Raw genomic sequence first — 27,840 nt, 5'->3', positions numbered from 1 at the left:
ACCTTCACCCTGTATACACTATATCTGTACCACCAGAGGGTGCTGCTGCTGGAGACCTCAGGATCACCTGTACACTGCAGGTAACCAAGTATAAAAGGGAGCTCCCCTCTTGGTGTCCTCACTCTAGGAGCTGCAATAAAGGACTAAGGTCACTACAGTTCAAATACTATACCCTTACCACGTGGAGTGGTTATTAGAGTGCTTGCATACACAACAGTTTCAGACTTTCAACATCTGCGGTATTTTGTTTTTTCACTGATCTTGCCTCAAACCTCTTTATATTGTAGAATTGGGAAAGGGCTCTTTACATGTTAAGTTGGAGCTGCGCTAAAAGACAGGAAGACTCTTTATCAGAAGCAGTTCCTGATTATCTTCTTTCCCCTCCTTTTTTAGGCTACTTTTGTCAGCCCGATCAGACATGGTGAAGCCCGGGTGCAATCTCTCGGAGAAGACAGAGAAAGAGCATGGCGCGGACGATGGCTTTGATAACATCCCCTTGATCACCCCACTGGATGTTAATCAGCTTCAGCAGCCTATCCCCGAGAAGGTACACAGAAATACATAGCGACGGAGCACGGTTTTAATGAAGTGTGACGACTGGGCTTCAGTCACACCACGCAACAGCGAGGCAGCAGTCAGCACTGGCACCTTTGAAATGGATAACCGGTCGATAATGTGCATGAACGTAACAGTACGAGCTAAGCCAGAATGAAATTCGGACTTAGTAACGTGATTGCATCAGCGCATCTTGTTATCGCGTGGCAATGTGATTTTAGAAAAAGTGATACTATTTTGACATAAAAAAAGGCAGAAATTAGAAGCTGACTTACTGTGCCATCGAGGTTAGGACGTGGTTCAAGTCTCCGGTTCATCGCACGGTGAATTACCGATCTTAGCCTTGCTGTCAGGGTGGGCTGCCTTGGTCATTTTTCTCGCAAAGTGGGAATTGGAAGGCAAGAGTCCTCAGACACTCCCGTTTACATTCTGGTGGCTGCCCAGAAGCAGGGCTCCAGAAGCAAACCATTTATTTGGTCTCTGGTTTAGAGAATAGAATGTGACATAGGGCTAAAACAGAAGGGGAGAAACAGGCACTTAAAATGGCCAATGCAGCTTCCAGCATATATATAAAAATAATATTAAAATCCCATGGTGAGCATTAAAGGAGAAGTCAATTACACCGTGGGATACTACCAACCGAACGCTCAACGCCTTAATGTGAATTCACAGGAACGTAAGAATTATGAGCTAAGCCATTCGGCCCCTCGAGCCTGCTCCACCATTCAATAACATCACGGCTGATCTTCGACCTCAACTCCACTTTCCCACCCGATCTCCATATCTCTTGATTCTCATAGAGTCCAAAAACCTGTCTGTCCCAGCCTTGAATATACTCAACAATTCAGCATTCACAGCCCTTCGGGGTGTAGAATTCCAAAGTCCTATGAGGAGAGATTGAGTAAACTAGGCCTATATTCTTGAGAGTTTAGAAGAATGAGAAGTGATTTCATTGAAACATACAAAATTCTTACAGGGCTTGACAGGGTAGATGCAGGGAGGATGTTTCCCCTGGCTGGGGAGTCTAGAACCAGGAGTCACAGTCTCAGAATAAGGGGTCGGCCATTTAGGACTGAGATTAGGAGAAACTTCTTCACTCAGATGGTGGTGAATCTTTGGAATTCTCTACCCCAGAGGGCTGTGGAGGCTCAGTCTTTGAGTATATTCAAGACGGAGATCGATAGATTTTTGAATATTAAGGAAATCGAAGGGATATAGGGACAGTGCAGGAAAGTAGAGTTGAGGTAGAAGATCAGCCATGATCTTATTGAATGGCAGAGCAGGCTTGAGGGGCCGAATGGCCTACGCCTGCTCCTATTGCTTATGTTCTTATTTAACCCTCTGAGTGAAGAAATTTCTCCTCAGCTCAGTCATAAATGGCCGACCCCTTATCCTGAGACTGTGACCCCTGGTTCTGCTATTTCAGCGGCGAGGCAAACTCAGTTATATTAAACAAGTTAATGCTTCTGCTGAAATTGCAGAGGGAGTAACGTCAGGTGAATGCACTAAGGCTGTGCACAGTGGACTTCTGTATTGTAATTTCAGGGTCTCAGTAAATGGATATATCAGAACAGAACAGTATGAGTTAAACCAGAATGAAATTAGGACTTTGTTTACAGTAACATGCTCCTTTCTGCTTATATTAATATCATGCCAGTTGGTATGACATCACGGTGATTTATGTTACTCAATTGTGGGTTGTAAATAATTTGAAATATAGAATAACATATTAATTAAAATATCATAATTAAGAATCTGGCCGATCCATACTTCCTAATAGATACAATAATGCAAATTATGACAGAATGTCGATCGACCTCTATCTCCTCTGCACCTCATAAACACAGTTGGTCTCCAAACACATCGCTTCAGTCATTTCAGCTGCAGTATTTATGCCCTGGTAGTGTCAGCTGTGGCTCAGTGGGTAGCACACTTGCCTCTGAGTCAGAAGGTTGTGGGTTCAAGTCTCATTCTCGGGACTTGAGCACATGAAGCTAGACTGACACCTCAGTGGAATGCTGCACTGTCAGAGGTGCTGTCTTTTGGATGAGACGTTAAACCGATGCCCTGTCTGCTCTCTCCAGTGGATGCAAAAGATCCCATGGCACTATTTCAAAGAAGAGCAGGGGAGTTATCCCCGGTGTCCTGGCTGGTATGTATCCCTCAATCAACATAACAAAAACAGATTATCTGAGTCATTATCACATTGCTGTTTATGGGAGCTTGCTGTGTGAAAGTTGGCTGCTGCGTTTCCTGCATTGCAACAGTGACTACACTCCAAAAGTGTATCATTGGCTGTAAAGCGCTTAGAGATATCAGGTGGCTGTGAAAGGTGCTATATAAATGCAAGTCTTTGTTTTATATATACAATGGGATTTTCTTTGGGTTCCAACACAGTTTTCATGCCCTATCTCTTAGGGTGAGAAGGAGCAATGTCAGGGCACTATGTCTGAGGGGGCTCAGTCAATTTGTCCCCCGCAATTTCTCATTTACACCTGGTGAAAATGTAAATTCTATGGGCTAGACATTCCACTGATGATCGCTGGGTTATTGACCCCCCCCAAAATAGCCAAAAGTAGCGATCAGGAAAATGGGCAATCTGCCAGCAAACCTGAAAGCTGCAAGATCGCGAAGGCTGCAACATCCTTACAGCTAACAGCTAAGTGGAAAGTCTAGCCTATGTCTACAGATCTGACACTGCAGGAATATTTTTGCTCGAACCTTTCTCCTGAAGACACTGACTGATTCTATAGTAGAATTCTGTGGGTGTAAGTGGTACTTTGCTCAGGTCGGCAAGTATCGGCGGGCTATTTAACCTTGGGAGGCAGCATCAACTCCTGTCCTCGCCCTCTGTCCAATTTTTCCACAGCAGGGGTGTCGGTTAATAGCAACCGAGGAGTAGAAAGCCTGCCCCCTCCCCCCCACCCCCAGTCCCACCCAGAGGCACTGAGGCCAATTGTATTGCTCCTATTGCTACCCGGGCAGAGAGAACACAGACCAGAGATAAACCTGGAATTGTCCTGATCTATATGGCTCAGTGCTAAGTCATGTACTGCAGCTCAACACCAAGCTGTCGAGGGGCTGCAAAAAAAAATGATGCACGTCTGAGAAACTGTGAAATATAAATAATGTATGGTGTCAACAGTTATTTCGAAAGACTTTGCAGCTTAAAATAGAGCTTTGAATGCTGCAGTTCCAGTCACATGATGCCAGCGGCAGTATCATCAACAGATACTGAGTCCAATGGGGAGAGGGAGCCGAATTAAACAGACTAGGCTGAAGCGAAAACATTTCTGGTTAAAGATGGTATCTGCGCTGATGTTAACTCAGTTCCTCTGCACTGTTAACCTCACTTGACCCCGCTTGTACATGACCTGGATGTGAAAAGACAATCGCCCAGGCTGAACAAAATCAGTTTTAACAAGGAGAAAAAAACATCCAATTCACAGCCGGTGCCCATTCCCAATTGAGTCCGGGTGCCTTGGTTTACTCCGAACCTGCTGCCTGATGATCTCATTGACGCTCGCCCTTTCAACAGAATTTAGATTTGTTTAAAAAAAAATCAACTTAACCAAGAACCAGACTAAAGGCTGTTAGTGAAATAAAATTATTTTGAAAATATTTAAATTTACAAAGTATCCTGGTGCTGATACTGGTGGGTAGAAATCGGTGTGCCTCACACAGGTTTTGCGGCATAAAGTGGGTGCAAAGCGTACCAATTTAGCAGTGAGGCAGCCTGTGCCAAAGCGCAGGTTAAATTGATAGGGCCTATTTATTTAGGTGCCAGGCTTTAGACTTGAATACATTAATGGGGGAACGAACGCCTGTTGAAGGACCCCATGTGAAAATTATCGATGAGTGGGGCAGAAATGCTCGCCTGATGATGAAGACGTTGTGATCGCTCCCCTCCCCTCCACCCCATGTAGCCCATCACCGATCCCCCTCCCGGGACAAACCTGAAGACACACTGTCAGCGAGACAGGCAGCCCTAAATTATTGTTTCTCATCAGGCGAGCTGTCTTGGGAGGCACGACCAGACCTGCAGCTTGCCTCGACTATGCAGGTGTAACCCCACGACCAATTGTTATGGATCTTCGGGCCCCTTGGTTTTGGGCGCATACTGCTCACACATACCGCTTCTGGACCCCAACCTGCCGCAGACCAATTTCTGGCCCCTAGCTCTTTCAATAAACAATTCTGTTCACTGAAATCTAACTTAGTTTCTAAATGCCAATTCCTTTGACTGTCATGAAGAATATATTAAAATGAACTCAGAACATGCCCCAATTAGTGTAGCTGTACAGTACTTAGTGACAAACCCAGAATGACAATGACCCGATTCCCAATGACCCGATTCCCAATGACCCTTTTCCCAATGACCCTATTCCCAATGACCCTGTTCCCAATAACCCTATAACCAATCACCCCATTGCCAGGCACTAAGCTAGGTTTGGGGGACATTGGGTTAGACACTTACTCCAGAGCAAGAGTGGGCAGTGAGCGAAGGGTGGTATGAAGCCTTGGAAAAATACAGTCATCTGTTTTCAATCAGTTTGGGTGAATTTACAATTAATGGATTTAGCAGAGATACAACCTCCTCCAGCACAATCTCCATTGTACCAACCATAATTTAGCTTAGGAGATTATTAACATGTTACACTCATTATATACTTTCAGCACTTGCAGGTCCAACCTTAGTATAATCTGCTATTCACACTGAATCTTCGATCAATGCAGGACCATTCCAGTTGTGTCCTGGATCAGCCTGATCCAGTTATATTCTGTTAAGAGTTTCTTTACACCAGTGCGTGTGAGCAAGTTGATGGCATTGTCATGACACGCGTGTAAAGTCACTGATCCTGTGCTCGCAGTACAGAGTAGTGCTCAAAGGCAGCTTAGGTTGGAGAGTCGATGCTACAGTGTTGGAGACTTACCTCCGACTCTCACTCACTTTGAGCACAGCTCTTTGCTGAGATTGTGGGATGATGAACTTAGCCTTTGGTCTCCTATGTGTTGCCCCTCCCACAGTCACTGACATAAGCTGGGTCACATTTGGGTGCCAGCTATGTGCCAGAACTTTAATTAAATGCCCATTCTTCGTGTCCAAGCAATGAGTTTGGGCAGGTGTATTTGACTGTGTGGCACATTATGGGTGGTGTCCCAATATACCAAGGGTCTAGCAAAGAGCACTGAATCCATGTGCAGTTTCCCTGCTGTTGCCTGACTAGGATCAGCTAACTTTCCAACATTACAACAGTGACCACACTACCGAACTACTTCATGGGCTGTAAAGCGCTTTGGAACATCCTGAGGCTGTGAAAGTCGCCATATAAATGGAAACATCATGGGCCGTCCCGACCTGTGTAAGAACACCACCGCAGGTCGGGGCTATAAATAGAGCTGGAGTGCCGGGCCATGGAACATCGTGGCGGAGGTGCGGCGAATGAGGATACGGGTCTATGAAGAGCCGAGGGCCCAGGGGCAGCACGGGCCAGCCCACACTGCGATATGTGTGCGCACTAGGTCCGTGCAGCAGAGCAGGTCTCCAGTCGTCCTGGTTAACCCTTGCCACTGGATAAAGGCCTAGCTCTGTCGAGCCTGTGTGGTGGCTGATGTGCAACGGTCACCACACGTTAAAAAAATCCACGCACAGGCATCTTCCACCCCCTCAACTGGAGTTCAGGACTGGAACATCGGGTCCTTCATTGAAACATCTGTGAACTCTTGTGGAAGCAAATCATCCCCGTTCGAGGGACTGCCTTTGATGATAAATGCAAGTCTTTCTTTAGCTCAGCTCAGACCGAGGCTCAGCCCTGGTCTATATGGGGAGTGCCTTACACAAATTGAGCCATCGAGGCAGTTACAACATTATTACTTCACTGCATTACAATCTGAAACAAAGAGAATGAGAACAGATGTGAATTATACGTTTAGCGAACGTTTCCGACCTTCAGCAACGCCTGTTGCGAGCCATGGACATTGTGTGCAGCAGAAAGAATTCAATGAACTCGTAAATCAAGCTTGAGACAGCGGCCAACAGTTTCACTGCAGATTCAGAGAATCATAAAAAGAAAAGAAAGACTTGCATTTATATAGCGCCTTTCATGAGCACTAGATGTCTCAAAGCGCTTTACAGCCAATGAAGTACTTTTTGAAGTGTAGTCACTGTTGTAATGTGGGAAACGCGGCAGCCAATTTGCGCACAGCAAGCTCCCACAAACAGCAATGTGATAATGACCAGATAATCTGTTTCTGTTATGTTGATTCCCTACTCGGAAGTCTGGCTCTACTTGAAGCTCCTACATGGCAAGCAAGCCCCAGGTGAGCAGAGGAAATGTTTCAAGGACATCCTCAAAGCCTCCTTGATAAAATGCAACATCCCCACTGACACCTGGGAATCCCTGACCAAAGACCGTCCTAAATGGAGGAAGAGCATCCGGGAGGGCGCTGAGCACCTCGACTCTCGTCGCCGAGAGCATGCAGAAATCAAGTGCAGACAGCGGAAAGAGTGTGCGGCAAACCAGACTCCCCACCAACCCTTTCCTTCAACCGCTGTCTGTCCCACCTGTGATAGAGACTGTAATTCCCGCATTGGACTGTTCAGTCACCTAAGAACCCCTTTTTTAGAGTGGAAGCAAGTCTTCCTCCATTCTGAGAGACTACCTATGATGAGGGATACATATTGGCCAGGACACGGAGGATAGCTCCCCTGCTCTTTTTCGAAATAATGCAATGGGATCATTTACGTACGCCTGAGAGAGCAGATGGGGCCTCAGTTTAACATCTCATCCAAAAGACAGCACGTCTGACAGTGTAGCACTCCCTCAGCACTGCACTGGAGTGTCAGCCTAGATTTTTGTGCTCAAGTCCCTGGATTTGAGCACAAAATTTACTCTATTTTGTTCCTTCAGCATCCAATTATAAGGGCCGATTAAGCTCTTAAAGGGGAACAGACTTTTATGTTTGTAATGTTTACAGTACCTGTTCATACTATGTTGGTTTTATCAGACATTTTTATAGAAAATTACGACACAAAAGGAGGCTATTTGGCCCATCGTGTCTGTGCCGGTCGAAAACGAGTTACCCAGCCTAATCCCACCTTCCAGCACTAGGTCCGTTGTCCTGTATAGGATACGGCTCTTTAATTCCACATCCTTGGAAGAAAGGAAACAAAATAGGGTAGAGGAGCAAAGAGACTTGGAAATACAGATATCACGAGAAAAAAAATAGCTACACAAGTTGAGAGAGTGCGAGCAATATAATGGGATTCATTGCTATAGGGCTCTCCACACTGGGCTAGCTTCTCTGGTCAAGAAGAGCGGTTAGGAAGCCTAATGCCAGTGCTCTCATAGTTCTAAAATGTCTTGTGATAAATATTTTTGGGAGCCAAATTTTTTAACTCTTTAAATGAAGTTTATCATTGCATGACAGTATTTTGTGCTTGAGGTGATGGGAGTGGGTAACCTGCCAATGTCTGAGCACAAGTGCCTCATCTTGCTCAGGGTCAACAGGAAGCCAGCTGTGGAGCCTTGTCCTCTGTAGCAAGTACATCTGCTGTCAAAATTGCATCATGGGGACCACAATGGTTAGCATTGTCCTCATCTGTTATACCAGTGTCTCATATCCAGTTAGCACTATAATACCAGTTAATGTGTTGCTCTAATATGTATATTCAAAGATAAGTGTGAGGTATTCCATTTTGCTAAGAAAAATAAGGAGGTCACATATTACTTGAAAAATAACAATCTAAATGGGGTAGAGGATTAAAGGGACCTGGGAGTACAAATACACAAATCACTAAAAGTAGCGACACAGTTTATTAAGGCCATAAAAAAGCAAACCAAGAACTAGGGTTTATTTCTGGAGGGATAGAATCAAAAAGCACAGAAGTTAGGCTAAACCTATTGAACCTCTGTTAGACCACATTTGGATTACTGTGTACAGTTCTGGTCACCATATTATAAAAAGGTATGTTGAGGTATTGAAGAGGGTGCAAAATATGTTTGTAAAGATGATACCAGAACTGTGAGGTTATACCTATCAGGAATGGACGAACAGGCTGGGTCTCTTTTCTCTTGAAAAGAGAAGGCCAAGGGTTGATCTATAAGAACATAAGAAATAGGAGCAGGAGTAGGCCATTTGGCCCCTCGAGCCTGCTCCGCCATTCAAAAAGATCATGGTTGGCGCAACCAGTCATGCTATCTAACCATCTGACTGTTTGATGCACCATCGGAGCAAGCCAGGAAGTGGAAGGAGCAGCACTCCAGGGAACAGCACGTGCTGGAGCAGGAGAGCAACGACATTGAAGAGTGACGTCATCAAGGTCCAAGTCGGTGATTGGAGCATGGGCAGATACAGCCAGAGCGGCGAGGTCGGGGCGAAAGGGCGGTGAGAGATTGTAGAGGGACGTGACCGGGGCCCAGGAGAGATGTGAATTCAGGGCCCAGAAGAGGCGAGGGCCCAGGGCAGCACGGGCCAGCCCACACTGCGATATGTGTGCGCACTGGGTCCGTGCAGCAGAGCTGGTCTCCAGTCGTCTTGGTTAATCCCTGCCATTGGGCCAAGACCTAGCTCTGTCAAGCCCGTGTGGTGGCTGGTGTGCAACGGTCACCACACGTTAAAAAAAATCCACGCACAGGCATCTTCCACCCTTCAAGATTTAGTTCGGACCTGGAATTTTAGGTCCATCATTGAAACACCTGTGAACTTTTTGACGTGGAAGCAAGTCATCCTCGATTCGAGGGACTGCCTTTGATGATGATGATGATGATGATGGCTGATCTGATCATGGACTCAGCTTCACTTCCCTGCCCGCTCCCCATAACCCTTTACTCGCTTATCGCACAAATATCTGTCTATCTCCGCCTTAAATATATTCAATGACCCAGCCTCCACAGCTCTCTGGGGCAGAGAATTCCATAGATTTACAACCCTCTGAGAGAAGAAATTTCTCCTTATCTCAGTTAGTTTCCCCTATGAGTGGAAATATCCTCTCTGCATCTACCTTGTCGAGCCCCCTCATGATCTTCTAAGTTTCACTAAGATCACCTCTCATTCTTCTGAACTCCAATGTGTATAGGCCCAACCTACTCAACCTATCCTCATAAGTCAACCTCCTCATCTCCGGAATCAACCTAGTGAACCTTCTCTGAACAGCCTCCAATGCAAGTATATCCTTCCTTAAATACGGAGACCTAATAGAGGTCTTTAAAATTATGAAAGGTTTTGATGGAGTATACACAGAAGGCCGGAATTTTATCACCGCTACAAGAGCAAGTTTGGAGGCGGGTCAGCTGTCAAAATGGCAGTGATTGACAGCGGGGCGGAAGTCCAGGAGGCCAGGGATTGCTTCACCATGGCCAGATTTACTTCACTTGACGCTGTACACTCTAGCTGCCACATGATGCGCCAAGTTGGCACCACCCCACACTAATACCATAAAGCATCCCGGCAATGACCAAGCCATTCCTTTCATCACTACTGGTAGTAGTGGGGGTGGGGGGGGGGGGGGTACCGTTATATCTCACCATTCACTGCAACTCACTAAACCACTTCCAAAGGAGCACACAGATTTGTCCAAGAAGGCAAAGTGTTGAAAATAAAGATTTCAATGTTTACCAACACATTAACAGAAACTTTACATGAATATTGACTAAAACACCCAAGTGCCTACCCTTGTGTGTTATTAGTTGGTCTGATTGGACAAGGATGAGTGTGAGGCGTGGCTAGTGAGATGGGGAAGTGTTAATATAGCTAGAACAAGAGGGATGGGTAGAGGTGCAAGGTAAATTGGTGTGAGTAAGGATGTGCAGGAGTAGGGTAGGGAAGGCAGAGTGTGGGGATGTGATGAGTGGCACAGCAGGATGAGGTTGCGTTCGGCTTTGCTGTAATGTTTCCTGATCTACTGAGATCATGAAAAGGTTTCCACCACTGCAGCCAACTCCTCCTGACAACCTTCTGTGCAATGTACAACCATACTGCGTTGGTGTCCTGGGGTGGTCTCTTCCACCCATGGGAAGGGAAGAGAACCTCCCTGTGTGCTGTGACACCCTCCATAAGCATATGGAGGGAGTCATGGGAGAGCCAGGGTGCAGCCGTGCACCTCTGTGCAGCCATTGTCAGTGTTTGCAGCACCTCAATGCTGCAGAACACTGACAGCACAACTGTCAAAATGAATAGGGGCATGTTTCCTTTAAAGAAACTGGCTGATGACACGTCATCAAATGATGTCATCAGATTCGCTTCCTTTTAATTGGCTGGGAAACTCGCAGGGCGGGCTTAACAAGCCCAATCAGGGGGAAGTCATGGGGGGAAGCTGACATGAAGCCAGGAGTGGGGTTGCAGCCTGCCCCAGACATCGCCTGCCTCTCTCCCAACCCAGTCGGAAAAATCGCGTCCAACATGATAAGATCGTCACTGGGAATTCAGGAGAAACTTCTTTACCAGAGAGTGGCGAGAATGTGGAACTCGCTGCCACAGGGAGTGGTTGAGGTGAATAATATGGATGCATCCAAGGGGAAGCTCGATAAGCATATGAGGGAGAAGGGAGTAGAGGCTTACGCTGATAGAGTAAAATAAAAATTTGGTGAAGCACTTATTTCAGTTTGATGTTAGAATACCAGCAACACTTTTTTGAAACCCTGCCCCGAGCTGGACTCTTAACCTCCGCCCAACTCCCCACAGGTCGTGGTGAAGACCAGGACAGAGTATCAGCTGCAGCAGAAAAAAAAGAAAAAGCTGCACATCCCTGGCATTAAGAAGCTCAACATTAACCTTTACGATGAAGTCTCTGAGAAAGTCAAGGTAACCATTCAGCTCATCGCAAATAGAGTTTGCTCACACTTTCAAAATGAAGTTCATCTCTCATCATCAAACATCTAAGTGGAATAGCAGCCACTGCATAATGAATATATATTATGTCTGTCTCTCATTCTAAATATGATTTGATTCCTCTAGCTGACTGGATTGATACTCATTACAATGGCATTCCTGGCCTGTCTCTTAATGCTGGTCATGTACAAGGCATTCTGGTACGATCAGTTAAGCTGCCCAGAGGGTTTTGTATTTAAGGTAAGATGACAGTCAATGCTCATCTTGTTATTTCCAGATTATGGACAGTACCGAAATATATCTCTTACAAATGCTGCATGGGGACGATTTATTTATATGCTGTTGCCGTAAAAATCTTCAGATCTTTAGCTCTCACAACTTCAATAACTAAGCTTCACAGAGCACTTTATAAAGGTCTTTGTGATGTGCATTAACATTCAATCGCCTTGTGTGTAATTAATTCTGTTAGTTGCCAGTTATGCAGCTGGGGTCATAGTTACCCTCCATGGGAAGTGGAAGTGGCAGATTACCTGTTCACCTTGATTGGAGGTAACTCACCTGCTAGTCGATCCAGGAAGCAACATTAACATTTTTATTAGGATAAAGAGAGTGCAGGGAACCAATAAAACAAAATATTTATTTGATCTCTACATGCTGAATAGTGCTCCAGCAAACTGTAACATACTGCACAATATTGACACACTGCAATCCCATAGTGCACTAGCACATTGTGCAACATGCTATATGATACCATAGTGTACTAAAATACTGTTCAACACACCGCACAATGTATTGACACACTGCACAACGCACTGTACAGTGTACCGATGCACTGTACAATACCATAGTGTACTGACACATTATTCAACACACTATACAATCTGCACTGTACAGCACACTGCGATGTCATAGTGTACTGAAACACTGGGCAACACATTGTGCAATTTACCAACACTCTGAAAAACTCACTGTATGACACTAGTGTACCGGCATACTATACAGCACACTGTACAACACACAGCGTACTAACATACTGCAGTGTACCGGCACACGGCACAGAGTCCTAACAGACTAGATGATAATCCAAGTTTATCCAGTTCTGGGCTTCCTCCCAACTGTAAGTCTTTCAAAATAAATATGGTCTGCATTGTGATGAACTTACGCCAAATTTGGCTTTCATTTAACCTGACATATATTAGTATCTATGATTTACTTTATGAGTGCACATGGTAACTTGTATGCTCCAGGATTAATCTCTTCCCTTTGAATAACTACTTTCTCTTGCTAGTGGCCATCTCAATGGACTATAGATTAAGAACACCAACTCCCTCCTTATGTTAGTAATTGGCTGCACTGCACATGATAATCTCGGTTTTCTTAAATCCTGGTGATCCTTTATTGCTTCCAGCACTTTCACCGACTGAATGAATGTGAGCTTGCTATTACTACCGCAGCTCAACTCTCATTGGCCCCAAGTTTCCACATGATTTGCTCCTGATTTTTAGGAGCAACTGGTATAGAACGGAGTATCTTAGAAATCAGAATTCTCATCATTTAGTTTGCTCCAGTTCTAGTCAGTTAGAACAGTTTCACTTTGGAACAGAATTTTTTTTTCAAAAGGGGGCGTGTCCTGTTTTCAAAGTTTCGTGAGTGAAAACTTACTCCAAGCTAACTTAGAATGGAGTAAGTGAAGATTTTTGTACGCTCGAAAAAACCTTGTCTACACTTTAGAAAATCAGGTGTAGGTTACAAATCAGGTGTAGGGAATGGTGGGGGGGGGGTATTTAAAGGGAAGTTTACAAACATTAAACACTTCAGTTTTACAAATAAAGAGCCATCATCAATAATAAATGATAAATACATCAATAAATCAACCAATAAATCAATCAAAAAAATTAATAAGAAATTATTTTTTTTTTAAATCAATAAATAAAACATTTTCTACTTACTGACTGCAGCACCAGGAGCCCTCCAACAGCGTGCTGGGATGCTCCCCCCAGTGTGTCTCTGTCAGTGTCTCTATCTCTCTGTCTGTCTGTGTGTCTCTCATTCTCTGTCTTTCAGTGTCTGTGTTTCTGACAGCGAGGAGGGGGGTAGAGGGAGAGAGGGGGGGAGCAGAGGGAGAGAAGGGTGAGGGATGGGGGAGAAGGAGAGGGATGGGGGGGTGGGGGAGAAGGGGGAGGGGGGAGAAGGGGATAAAGGGGAGAAGGGGGAGAAAGGAGATGGGGGATTGGGGGGAAGGAGATTGGGGTGGGGGAAGGAGATTGGGGTGGGGGGAAGGAAATTGGGTGGGGGAAAGGAGATTGGGGTGGGGGGAAAGAGATTGGGGGGGGGAAGGAGATTGTGGGGGGGAAGGAGATTTGGGGGGGGGAAAGGAGATTGGGGGGGAAGGAGATTGGGGGGGTGGGGGGGAAGGAGATTGGAGGGGTGGGGGGGAAGGAGAAGGGGGAGGGAGGCTGAACGGACCGGGCCCGAGACTTTGGGCAGGGCCCGTCCCCAGCACCAGATTTACAGGTAGGTGGCGTTGGGTCGGGTCGGGGGGGTGGTGGGAGGGAGGTCGGTTCAGTTCCGGTCGGGGGGAGGGAGGGAGAGGGAGGTCAGGTCGGGGGGAGGGAGGTCAGGTCGGATCCAGTCCGGAGGCGGGGGGGGGGAGCGGGTGTCGGGTCCGGGGGCGGGGTGGGGGGGGGGGAGCGGGTGTCGGTCCGGTCCGGGGGCGGAGGCGGGGGCGGGGGCAGGGAACCGGGAGTCGAGTCAGGTCGGGAGGAAGCAGGAGCTGGCCGTGGGAGGAGCTTTATTCACGCAGCCCCAGTGAGGCCATTCAGCCAGGGCTAGGGGCTGCGTGCTTCGGGCCCCTCCCACACAGTTTCGGGCACCTGGAGCTACTGAACCTGTGTGCCCACTGTAGCGCGCATGTGCAGACAATGCAGGGACCTGGCTCCGCCCCCTACAGCTCCTGCTGCGCTGCGCCGAGGTCCAGAGGACCTGCAGGGAGGTGGAGAATACCGAGGTTTTTTTTAGGCGCACTTTGTGGCGCGAAAAACGGGCGTCCAGGTCGGGACTGCGCCGTTCTTGGCGCGGCTCGAAACTTGGGCCCTTAGGTCCTGTGTAATTATCTCAATGATACACCAGTTCATTTCACCATCAGTCAATGGCATTCATTTAAGATAAGAACTGCATCAAGATGACTGTACCAGTACATCTGTGTTGTTCGAATCCTTCTGACATTATCAATTTATTCTGTTCATTAGTCAAATTGCACCGATTATTTTAAAAAGGCCCACTAAACAAATACCATTCATCATATTAATTGGTAAATTACAGGTATGCCTTTGCTGTACAAAGCTACGAGGATGATTTATAATTGCAATCCTTGTTAAACCAAAGCATTCAAAATTCTCCTGTCAGACTGTGAGGCCCACATCGCTGGCACTGATTATAGAAACACCTCCTTATCTAAAATCCCTTGCAATGATGATTGCTTCTCCAGGGTGAAGGTTTCACTCCCCAGGTGTGGTTTTCTGTTGCCCTTTTGCTGTTGCTGCTGACACAATACCAACAGAATTTTACCAGGGATGGAAATTGCGAATAGGGCTACATGGCAAAGGATGACTAACAACATGATAAAGAGAGAGTAAACTGGCATGAAATATAAAATCAGACAGTGAGAGCTTCGACAGGTATCTAAAAAGGAAGCAAGTAGCTAAAGTAAATGTTGGTCCCTTAGAGGATGAAACTGGGGAATTAATAATGGGAAACAGAAAAATGGCAGAGACTTTGAACAAATATTTTATAGAAACATAGAAAATAGGTGCAGGAGTAGGCCATTCGGACCTTCGAGCCTTCACCACCATTCAATGAGTTCATGGCTGAACATGCAACTTCAGTACCCCATTCCTGCTTTCTCGCCATACCCCTTGATCCCGCTAGTAGTAAGGACTACATCTAATTCCTTTTTGAATATATTTAGTGAATTGGCCTCAACAACTTTCTGTGGTAGAGAATTCCACAGGCTCACCACTCTCTGGGTGAAGAAGTTTCTCCTCATCTCGGTCCTAAATGGCTTACCCCTTGTTCTTAAACTGTGACCCCTGGTTCTGGACTTCCCCAACATTAATAAGAACATAAGAACATAATAATTAGGAACAGGAGTAGGCCATCTAGCCCCTCGAGCCTGCTCCGCCATTCAACAAGATCATGGCTGATCTGGCCGTGGACTCAGCTCCACTTACCTTCCCGCTCCCCATAACCCTTAATTCCCTCATTGGTTAAAAATCTATCTATCTGTGATTTGAATATATTCAATGAGCTAGCCTCAACTGCTTCCTTGGGCAGAGAATTCCACAGATTCACACTGGGAGAAGAAATTCCTTCTCGACTTGGTTTTAAATTGGCTCCCCGTATTTTGAGGCTGTGCCCCCTAGTTCTAGTCTCCCCGACCAGTGGAAACAACCTCTCTGCCTCCTGTCTATCCCTTTCATTATTTTAAATGTTTCTATAAGATCACCCCTCATCCTTCTGAACCCCAACGAGTAAAGACCCAGTCTACTCAATCTATCATCATAAGGTCACCCCCTCATCTCCGGAATCAGCCTAGTGAATCGTCTCTGTACCCACTCCAAAGCTAGTATATCCTTCCTTAAGTAAGGTGACCAAAACTGCACGCAGTACTCCAGGTGCGGCCTCACCAATACCCTATACAGTTGCAGCAGGACCTCCCTGCTTTTGTACTCCATCCCTCTCGCAATGAAGGCCAACATTCCATGCGCCTTCCTGATTACCTGCTGCACCTGCAAACTAACTTTTATCCATGCTAATATAGTATCCCCAACCCTGTGAGCTCTTATCTTGTGCAGTAACCTTTTCTGTGACACCTTATCGAATGCTTTCTGGAAATCCAAATACACGATATCTACTGATTCTCCTTTATCCACCCTGCTCGTTCCAACCTCAAAGAACTCCAGCAAATTTGTCAAACATGATTTCTCTTTCATAAAACCATGCTGACTCTGCTTGACTTTTTTTTTGTATAAGTCTTCACAGAAGAAGACACTAAAAGCATCCCAATAATGGATAATCAAGGGGCTATAGGGAGGGGGGAACTAAAAGCAATCACTATCACTAAAGAAAAAGTATTCGGTAAACTAATGGGACTAAAGGTGGACAAGTCCCCTGGACCAGATCGCCTGCATCCTCGGGTTTCAAAAGAGGTGGCTGCAGAGATAGTGGATGTATTGGTTGTAATGTACCAAAGTTCCCTGGATTCTGGCGAGGTCCCAGCGGACTGGAAAACCGCAAATGTAACGCCCCTATTTAAGAAAGGAGGGAGACAGAAAGCAGGAAACTATAGACCAGTTAGCCTAACATCTGTCATTGGGAAAATGCTGGAGTCCATCATTAAGGACGTAGTAGCAGGACATTTAGAAAGTCATAATGCAGTCGAGCAGAGTCAGCATGGTTTTATGAAAGAGAAATCATGTTTGACAAATTTGCTGGAGTTCTTTGAGGTTGGAACAAGCAGGGTGGATAAAGGAGAATCAGTAGATATCGTGTATTTGGATTTCCAGAAAGCATTCGATAAGGTGTCGTAGAAAAGGTTACTGCACAAGATAAGAGCTCACAGGGTTGGGGATACTATATTAGCATGGATAAAAGATTGGCTAACTAACAGAAAGCTGAGAGTTGGGCTAAATGGATCATTTTCAGGTTGGCAAACTGTAACTAGTGGGGTGCCAAAGGATCAGTGCTGGGGCCACAATTATTTACAATTTATATTAATGACTTGGATGAAGGCACTGAGTGTAATGTAGCCAAATTTGCTGATGATACAAAGATAGGTGGGAAAGCAAGTTGTGAGGAGGACGCAAAGGGATATAGACAGGTTAAGTGAGTGGGCAAAAATTTAGCAGATGTAGTATAATGTGATAAAATGTGAGGTTATCCACTTTTGTTGAAAAAATAAAAAAGCAAATTATTATATAAATGGGGAGAGATTACAAAATGCTGTGTTACAGAGGAATCTGTGGATCCTTGTACATGAAACACAAAAAGTTAGCATGCGAGTACTGCAAGTAATTAGGAAGCCAATGGAATTTTGGGCTTTGTTGCAAGGGAGATAGAGTATAAAAGTAAGGAAATCCAGCTACAACTGTACAGGGCATTGGTAAGACCACACCTGGAGTACTGCATACAGTTTTGGTCTCATTATTTAAGGAAGGATATACTTGCACTGGAGGCAGTTCAGAGGAGGTTCACGAGGTTGATTCCTGAGACGAAGGGGTTGCCATATGAAGAAAGGTTGAGCAGGTTGGGCCTATACTCATTGGAGTTTAGAAGACTTAAAGGTGATCTTATTGAAACATATAAAATTCTGAGGGGGCTTGACAGGGTAGATGCAAAGAGGATGTTTCCTCTCATGGGGGAATATAGTACTTGGGGGCATAGTTTCAAAATAAGGGGTTGCCGATTTAAAGTGGAAATGAGAAGGAATTTCTTCTCTCGGGGTTGTGAATCTTTGGAATTCTCTACCTCAAAAGAGGGTGGGTCATTGAATGTATTTAAGGTGGAGATAGACAGATTTTTGAAAGACAAGGGAGTCAAGCGTTATGGGGAGCTGAGGCCAGGATCAGATCAGCCATGATCTTATTGAATGGCGGAGCAGGCTCGAGGGGCCAAATAGCCTACTCCTGCTCCTATTTCTTAAGTTCTTATGGCCAGTTCACACCACACGGTGGAATGGGACAAGACAGAGGTATACAACTATCTGGAAAGACCAAACAGGCTGGAAGGCTGTAAAGTGCCTAATGAGAAGATGAGGAGCTGTTCCTCGAGCTTACGTTGAGTTTCATTGGAACAGTGTAAGAGGCCGAGGGCAGAGCGGTCAGAGTGGGAGTGAGGTGGAGAATTAAAATGGCAGGTGAGCGGAAGCTCATGGTCACACTTGCGGACTGAACCAAGGTGTTCCGCAAAGTGGTCACCCAATCTGCGTTTGGTCTCCCCCACTGTAGTGAAGACCGCATCGTGAGCAGCCAATACAGTACACTAAATGGAAAGAAGTACAAGTAAATCGCTGTTTCACCTGGAAGGAATGTTTGCGGCCCTAGACGTTGGGAAGGGAGGGGGTAAAAGGGCAGGTGTTGCATTTCCTGCACTTGCATGGGGAAGGTGCAGTGGGAAGGGGAGGAGGTGTTGGGGGCGATGCAAGAGTGGACCAGGGTTGGCACAGTCCCTTCGGAATACTGAAAGGGGAGGGGAGGGGAAGATGTGTTCCCACCGTCCAGGGCCCCAAACACTCTGGGAGGGAAGTTCCATAAAGGGAGAAAAGGGGGCAAGAATGGCCAGGGCAGAGGTGAGCGAAGATTTCCTTGTGGGTCCACTCCTGCTCCTCCTGGTCCACAATGAAAACACAAAAACATTGAAAAAAGCTACCTTGCTGGACCCCTTCTAACCATGGCTTCTATGCCTGCCTGGTTTGGACACAGCATGAATGCCCCCATATAAGCCTCAGGATAAAATGGCAGATTGGGCTCCAGTGATGTCATCAGAGCCCGGCCTGCAGATTTAAAGAAGACCCTGCCCCATTTTGGATGGGTGTTCTTGCTGCCTCCAATTTGAAATTGCAGTTGGCCAGATCAGGGTGGGGAAATAATGGGTAAGTCCTCCACTCCGTTTTAATTTCCCCCCCTAATTTGACACCAAATATGGTTGCAACTAAATATTTTATTGTGTTCAGCCAAGTCTTGATATGCTCAATGTCTAAAGAATAGTCACACAAAGAATTAACAATATTATCCTGCTTTTCCTCTGGATAGAGAGTCATAACCTTCATCGATCCATTTGTTCTTGTCTCTACGAATTGTGACAGAAAACCTAAGATCTTTATAGGCCTCTAGTCACGCACTGTCCTTGATGATTCATTATGGCATGATAAGAGTTATTGTGAACAAGACCCCCAGAAATGAGGTCGTTCCTGACAAAACACCAGATGCTAACTGATTTATCCCACTGATTGAGCCCACTGTCCCATTTCCTACCTCAATACATGAAGGATTAAATTACTAAAATAAAACAATAAATTAAGCATTCCTTGCCAAAAAAAGGCCCTCTCTTTGCTTTCAAAGCTCTTTCTTTCTAAATGTGATCCATACCCTGGAGCATCCTGGGAATTAACAATTTCACCATCTCATTATTTCTAGCTATTTATAAGTCAAAAGGAAACAGAAACCTCAATCATATGGGATTAAACCAAATGTGTATATGTGTATATAAGAGGCTATTTTACACCCCCGGCTTGGTTTCCGCATAAATGTGAGAAACACATTGATAAAGAGTTCATCATAATGCTTTTATGACCGGTGCCTTTTAAATGGAAGCACGGTTGGCAACACGTACACCACCACGTGTACACCACATGCAAACCACCACATATACTCCGCCACACGTACACCGCCACACGTACACCACCATAGCTAGTTTGGAAGATTTGGCGCAAGTTTTTCTCAAGTTATAAATGGCTAGAAATTCGTCTCGGGCGGTGGCACAAAACGGGTGGTAGCGGATCGGCTGCCCGCTATATGCAGCGCCTGATATTCAGTTAAATCGCAGTCAATGGAGCTAAATATCGGGCGCTGCATATAACGGGCGGGCGATCCAATAACGCCCGCTGTGCGCCACTGCCCCGAGACGAATTTCTGGGCCAAATTGTTAGTGTCCTTGAAGTTACTTCACGTTGTAATTGCCACTTTAAGCTGGTTATCTCTTGCACAAAGGCTGACTCAAGAATAGAGGCTGGGAATAAGAGATATAACACAAAGCATACATCTTTAAAATTAGCTTTGAGAGCTTAATTTGCTGTGTATCTAGATGCAGCCGAATAATAAATAATATGAATAATAAATAATATGCCTGTTCTTCTGAAGTAGCTGCAATAAACCAAAGACACAGAGAGAGGCTTTAACATCACGCTGGGTAAATTATGGTCATTTCATTGTGGTTGACACATTTCCGCTGGGAATGGAGAGGATGAATTGTGCTCTTCAGTCAGAACTTTAATGGGGCTAATATTTGAGCCTGTAAATGTTGTTTCCATGTGTGTATGTGTGTGTGTGTGTGTGTGTGGGTGGGGGGGGGGGGAGTTTATCACTGGCTGCCAGGCGTACAGAAATGATTTTCTGTAATGGATGCATGTATGTTTGAAAGGACTACAGGGTAAATAAAGTGGACTAAGTACATAAGGGAATCAAGGGATTATGGAGATCAGGCAGGGAAGTGGAGTTGAGGTGAAAGATCAGCCATGATCTTATTGAATGGTGAAGCAGGCACGAGAGGCCCAATGGCCTATTCCTGCGCTCATTTCTTATGATCTTATAGTGAGTCTCAATTGATGGGAGCACAGGAAACTGAGCACAGATGAAGTCATCCGATTTACAGTGCTCCTGATTTTCCAGTAACTCAGTCGTTTTTTTTCCTGTAATTGTTAGGATGCTTTTACAGCTTTAAATAAGCATACGGGAACCTTGGCTTGATTAACAGAGGCAGAGAGTACAAAAGCAAGGAGGCTGTGATAAACCTTTATAAATTACTGGTTCGGCCTCACCTAGAGTACTGTGTCCAATTCTGGGCACCGCATTTTAGGAAGGATGTCAAAGCCTTGGAGAGGGCACAGAATAGATTTACCCGAATGGTATCAGGGATGAGGGACTTCAGTTACATGCAGAGACTGGAGATGCAGAGATTGTTCTCCGCAGTGCAGAGAATGTTAAGGGGAGGTTTGATAGAGGTGTTCAAAATTATGAGGGGTAGAGTAGATGGGGAGGAACTGTTTCCACCGACAAAATGGTTGATAACTAAAGGACATAGCTTTAATATAATTGGCAAAAAAATCCAGAGGGAAAATGAGGAGAACTTTTTTAGGCAGTGAGTGTTACGATGTGGAATGCATTGTCTGAAAGGATGGTGAAAGCAGAATCAATAGTGGCCCAGAAATTGTGGTCGCAGGCTCCCCGCGGGCGGATGGCTCCGACCTGAAAAATTTCTACAAATCTACCTGGTGGTCCGGGAGGTTCAGAGACTCGCGCTCCTGGGGCTCCACGTGAAGGCCTGCTAAGCGGCCCATGTATCCCAGAGACGTAAGTGCTTCGCACGTGTCCCTGGGATCACATGGGCCGGCCCAACCAATCAAAGTAGGGGCATTCCATTCATACCTGTGGTGACTCTGTACGGAATGACCATAAGTATAAATGGGAATAACCCAAAAACACACAAACACTTAAAATAAATATTTTTTTAAAAAATCACATATTTAAAATGAATCAAAATTGGACTTAATTATTTGAAACAAAAATGTATTTTTTTGAAAACAAAATGTACATATTTTAAAGGGTCTAAAAAATAAACTTAGCTTACTTAACAGGATTTTAAAAGTTTCAATTATATTTAAAAATTATTTTTCTGTCCTTTAAAAGTCTTCCGCTGATAAAAGCAGGCCTTACGCCTACTTTTATTAGTCATAAGAATTTGTAGGGCATTCGCTGGGCTTCTCTTCTCAGGCAGACCCCCCAGAGTCGAGGATGACTTGCTTCTCCACCAAAATGAGTTCTAAGGTGACTGATGAGACCAATGTGGGCCAGGTCCCGAACTTCATTTTAAAGGGTGGAAGATGCTTGTGCGTGAATTCTTAAATCGCCCAACTCTCCACCCGCGGAGGCCCTTTTCTTCCGGATGCATGCGATCCATCAAGAATCCTCTTGACAGATCGCACGCAAGGATTCGTGGCAGATCGCAAGTTCTGAGTTTAAGCGCATGCGCTTCGAGTACCTAAATCCGGAACATATGGGGGTCCCAAGCGCGCGTCCGCATCTCGTACAAATTCAGGGGCAAAAACTTGCTAAAGGGGATTGGAAATATACTTGAAGAGAAGAAAGGGCTTTGGGGAAAGAGCAGTGGGAGTGGGACTAATAAGATAACTCTTTCAAAGTGCCGGCACAGACAAGATGGATCGAATGGCCTCCTTCTGTGCGGTCTGATGCTGTGATTTTAGTCTGCAGCCACTGTCTGACACCGGTAGAGGGCAGTCTGGATTCCTGCCGGGCAGAAGTGTATTTATATTTACCGGCTCCTGCCTGTCTGGAATCGTAACAGTTTGGCTTCGGAGGGAGCTGGGCACATGACTGGGTAGAGCACTGTTAAGAAACTTAAATGCAATAAGTGTACGTCGAGGGAAGAATCCTCGCTTCTCTAAATGTTCAAGTTAAGGTGAGGTGGGTTCACCGAGCGTCCAGCCCCTCCCAAGCACTTTGTGAAGCAGGTTTGCCACTCCACGCTCAATCTGCAAGTCAAACCCAAGCAATGTGAGACTGTCCTCTCCAGAGAGTCCCACGTCACTTTGCTCCAGAATCAGGTCAGGCCTAGATTCCAAATTCAGCTGCCAAATTAGCATCAGTTCAAAGCTTAAAATCAGTTTGTACGGCTGCGAACCTTGCAGTGTAAATGTGCCCCAGATTTCTGTGCGTATCGGTTGTGCAGAGTGTCATTTAATTCACAGCCATATTTTCTTCAAATTGCCTTGCCTTGTGATTTCATGATTTGCTTTCTTTATTCCTGGAGACAGAGAACAGAGGCACATCAAATTCACAATAATTGGCTCTTAAACCCTGGAGTTTAACAAGAAAACAAGTTATTGCAACTCAGAAGCAGCCATTCATACTCTTATCTTCTCAGCATTTTGTTTTAAATTAAATATATATACTTAAATAGAACTAAATTCATAATAATAACATCATGCAGAAGTAATGCAATGATCTTTCATAATATACTGATGCACATTACTCCATTGTGTCCAACTATTTACCGAAGCCTGGGCTCTATCTAATATGGTTAGTTATATTTAGTATTTTATTGATTATTGATCTGAAATTCCTCAATATCCGTGGCACTGCTGTTGTGCTGGGAGTTATGCCATTCCCCAGTGTGCAGGGTTTTTGGCAAGATTCATTTGCAAAAGACGCGTAGCGTTTTGACATTGTTGGGTTCAAAAGGCGCTGGGAGCAGCTTGGGCCCCAGAAAACCTCGGTGCAGAACCGACGCATCCACTGAGAAAAACTGCAGCATTTGGGGAGCAGTGAGGGGAGGCGGCACAGATTCTTCCCTTGACCGCCCCCTCCGCAATCTATGCGCTCAGTGTATCTCCCGCCCTCGCCTGGAGGGCTGCTGGCTGGAGTTGTGAACTGTGAGTCCGGAGGGAGTCCCATCCCACTCCAGGGACTTGAGCACATACATCTAGGCTCACACTCAGTGCTGCACTGTCGGAGGTGCCCTCTTTTGGAAGAGACATTAAGGCGAGGTCCCGTCTGCTCTCTCAGGTGGACGGAAAAGATCCCAAGGCACCAATTCGAAGAAGAGCAGGGAAGTTATCTGCGTTGCCCTGTCGACTATTTATCCCTCAATCAACATAACAAAAGCAGATGATCTGCTCATTATCACGTTGCTGTTTGTGGGAGCTTGTTGCGAGCAAATTGGCTGCTGCGTTTCCCACATTACGTAAGAACATAAGAAATAGGAGCAGGAGTAGGCCATTCAGCCCCTCGAGACTGCTCTGCCATTCAATAAGATCATGGCTGATCATCGGTCTCAACTCCACTTTCCTGCCTGATCTCCATATCCCTTGATTCCCCTAGGCTCCAGAAATCTATCTATCTCAGCCTTGCAACTTCAAAAGTGCTTCCTTGGCTGTAAAGTGCTTTCAGACATCCGGTGGTGATGAAATGCATTATATAAATCCAAGTCTTTCTTTCAGTTACGGTTCAGCTGTGCTCACAAGGGGGCCGGGGGTGGGCACCCTGACAGTTCAAGCTCTCGTGGAAGAGATGTCTTCCGGGAGGGACAGAGTCCTTTCTCTGCCGGGCAGCAAGGCCTTGCCAGCTGGAGGCAGCTGGCCGTGGCACTCACTGCCGATGTCTTCTGCCATGCTGCCTTATTCTCCTCTCCTCCACGCATTGCTGTTCCTCCTCCTCCTCCTCTACAGTTCCCATTGGCCGAAGGGTCGAGAACCAGAGGACACAGATTTAAGGTGATTGGCAAAAGATCCGAAGGCGACATTAAAAAAAATATGTATGCGCCAAGTGGTGAAGATCTGGAATGCGCTGCTTGAAAGGGTGACAGACACAATTTTATCTTTTGGAGTCGGATAAGTATCTGAAGGAAAAATATTTGTAGGGCTGCGGGGGAAGGGCAATGGGAGCGGGACTAGCTGAGAGTCGGCATGGGCTCGAGGGGCCGAATGGCCTTCGTCCGTGCTGTAACCATCCTAGGATTCTGTGATTCTATGCCATAGGGACGTCTGCACAGGGCAATGCCATACCTTCTTCAGAGTTGTTCTGAGAATGTGGGAGGCACAGGGTGGGGGATGGTGTGAAACTGTCAGACTGTGGGGAAGGGTGGGTGGGGGGTGGTGGCGGGGTCACGTGAAGGTCTTAGTGAGCAAAACCGACGAGGAGATGTCCATGAAGCCAGAAATTGGCGAGCAAAGTTTGGGGGCTCTTTAAAACTCTCAAACTCCTTACTTCCGCCTGACTCAGATGACCGGGAGAGCAGCAACAGCTGACTTCCCAGAGTGCAGCAGTGTTGGGCAGGAAAGGGTGAGCGACGATCCTGTGCAAATGATCCCTGGGGAAGTTGGACGGACCGATTGTCAAATCTGCCAAAGAGATCGAGGAAACTCGTGGTCAGTGCATTAATGGCACATCAGCGGTTTATTGAAAGAAGAAAGACTTGCATTTATAAAGCGCCTTTCACAACCACCGGACGTCTCAAAGAGCTTGACAGCCAATGAAGTACTTTTTTTTTTGAAGTGTTGTCACTGTAGTAATGTGGGAAACACAGCAGCCAATTTGCGCACAGCAATGTGATAATGACCAGATAATCTGTTTTTGTTAAGTTGGTTGAGGGATAAATATTGGCCAGGACACCGGGGATAACTCCCCTGCTCGTCTTTAAAATAGTGCCATGGGATCTTTTACATCCACCCGAGCGAGTAGACGGGGCCTCGGTTTAACGTCTCATCCGAAAGACGGCACCTCCGATAGTGCAGCACTCCCTCAGCTCTGCACTGGAGTGTCAGCCTAGATTTCTGTGCTCAAGTCTCTGGAGAGGGACTTGAACCCACAACCTTCTGACTGAGAGGCGAGAGTGTTACCCACTGAGCCACAGCTGACACAATAACGGTGCAATAACGGTGCAAGTGCTGAAGATTCTGAGGAGATTTTGGGCCTATGTGACTTGTTACAGCCTGAAATCTAATGGACTGCGTCAGATGAATGAAATTTGAGAATTACACTTACAATCCACACAATTCTGATACAGGCTTTCTCTGAAAGGGAGAACCAGATTGCTTTGATTTAGCCATTACTGATATCGACCATTTCCATCACGAATGCAAATCATTTCATGAACAACTTTTTATTGATATAAATTGAGTAAGGCCCAAGGCCTATTCAAGCATTTCAACCTTTGACCAAGCTTTTGGCCACCTGCCTTGATTTCTCCTTATGTGGCTCGGTGTGAAATTTTTAATCTCATAGAAACATAGAAAATAGGTGCAGGAGTAGGCCATTCGGCCCTTCGAGCCTACACCACCATTCAATATGATCATAGCTGATCATGCAACTTCAGTACCCCATTCCTGCTTTCTCTCCATACCCCTTGATCCCTTTAGCTGTAAGGGCCACATCTAACTCCCTTTTGAATATATCTAACGAACTGGCCTCAACAACTTTCTGTGGTAGACAATTCCACAGGTTCACCACTCTCTGAGTGAAGAAGTTTCTCCTCATCTCGGTCCTAAATGGCTTACCACTTATCCTTAGACTGTGACCCCTGGTTCTGGACTTCCCTAACATCGGGAGCATTCTTCCTGCATCTAACCTGTCCAATCCCATCAGAATTTTATATGTTTCTATGAGATCCCCTCTCATTCTTCTAAATACTGTTGTGAAGTGCCTTGGGACATTTCACTACGTTAAAGGTGCTATTTAAATACAAGTTGTTGTTGTTGTGGTCAGGCTTCAGGTTTGTCTGTGCACATCTGGGTTGAAGTTAACATCTGAGCTTTTTGTTCGGTTTAGGTTCCGACCGAGTCCCGTTTTCTTTTGCCCAATAAGAGACATTTAAATAAAACACAGCATTCGGTTCGGATTTGGCCTAGCTGTCCCGTTCCCCTGTCTGTTGGGGGATTGTTAAGTAATCCAAACGTCAGACTGTATTTTAGAAGCGCACATCAAATTCAAATTATATTTCGATAACTTCCCCAGCCGCAGCGGTAACATGATTACAGTTAAAAAAAAAGTACATTTGGGGACGGGACGAAATCTGTGGAAAACAAAAAGTTCCGATTGTCTCAAATGACAATTTGATTGCATAAGCAGCTAAAACCAAAAGGACAAATTATAAAGGAGTAAAAATAGCTAGTATCTAAAAAAAGAGCCATATTTAAATCGTTGCTGTACAATGTGAGAGATCCTGACTGCAGTGATACCACCAGTGTGATATATCATGTTGTGAGGCCATTTGAAAATTCATGATTCACCATAGCAACAACCACGCAACAGGGTGTATTGTCAGGCGATGCAAGGCCCTCCACCACTTCTGTGTGAGTTAGCTCCCTCCGGAATGTAAATTTTAAAATAAATTATGTAAGAGGAAAAGAAAATAGCTGTTGCGACTCAATGAAAGAACTGTGATTTCTCACATAATTGTTGTGCAACTTGAACGGCAATTGATACCGATAGAGACCATTTCCATCGCGAATGCAAATCACTTCATGAACAATTTTTTATTTGTTCATTCTGAGATTTCTGACACTTGTCGTTGTATGGGGCGAGCACAGTCCACAGGTACCAGAGCAACACACTGAAATCTCTTACATGTCTGTTGTGTCGCTATCATTGCCCATCTTTTGCACACTTACGCCATGCAATACATCACTTGGATCGGTGACGTGCTTGTCAATGTAATAGATAACACTTCTGCTGAAGCGTTGAAGGACAATGAAAAGTGGGGAACATTTTTACGTCTTCAGCCAAGGAACAGCCAGTTAAAGCAACGAGAAGCCCCTCCCCCCCTCCCCCCTCCTTTTTGGTACGCGGTATATAAATGTAATTCTGAAGGATTTCATTGCAGAATCTGAAAATGGTTAGGGGGTGAGGATCCCTCTGGCGAGCTGTACGATTATCATGCTATGTTTTGTTCTTTCCTACAGCATAAGCACTGTACTCCTGCAGCTCTGGAGATGTATTACTCTGAGCAGGAAGCAGGTCCCCGCGGAAGCCTCTACACGGTCATTAGCCACTTAAGCCAGGCTAAGAGAACCATTCCTGATCTGTCATCGCCATGGCTACCGGTGCTTCCTGCCTTGAAAGGACCAGCAAAATCAAAAGAAGAACCCAGCAGCTCCCATCAATAGAA

At 45.6% G+C, this 27,840-nt stretch overlaps 1 protein-coding gene across 1 annotated transcript; it reads left to right on the top strand.

Moving 5' to 3' along the window:
- The first annotated feature begins 418 nt into the window (after positions 1–418).
- On the top strand, positions 419–27,838 carry caly (calcyon neuron-specific vesicular protein). Its single transcript, XM_070865375.1, has 4 exons — positions 419–547; positions 11,239–11,358; positions 11,512–11,625; positions 27,635–27,838. The coding sequence occupies exons 1-4, from the start codon at positions 419–421 to the stop codon at positions 27,836–27,838; spliced, it is 567 nt and encodes a 188-aa protein (XP_070721476.1).
- The last annotated feature ends 2 nt before the right edge of the window (positions 27,839–27,840 follow it).

This window comes from Pristiophorus japonicus, chromosome 22 (assembly GCF_044704955.1).
Source record: "Pristiophorus japonicus isolate sPriJap1 chromosome 22, sPriJap1.hap1, whole genome shotgun sequence".
Taxonomy (NCBI): domain Eukaryota; kingdom Metazoa; phylum Chordata; class Chondrichthyes; family Pristiophoridae; genus Pristiophorus; species Pristiophorus japonicus.
This window is presented reverse-complemented; position numbering and strand designations above follow the sequence as displayed.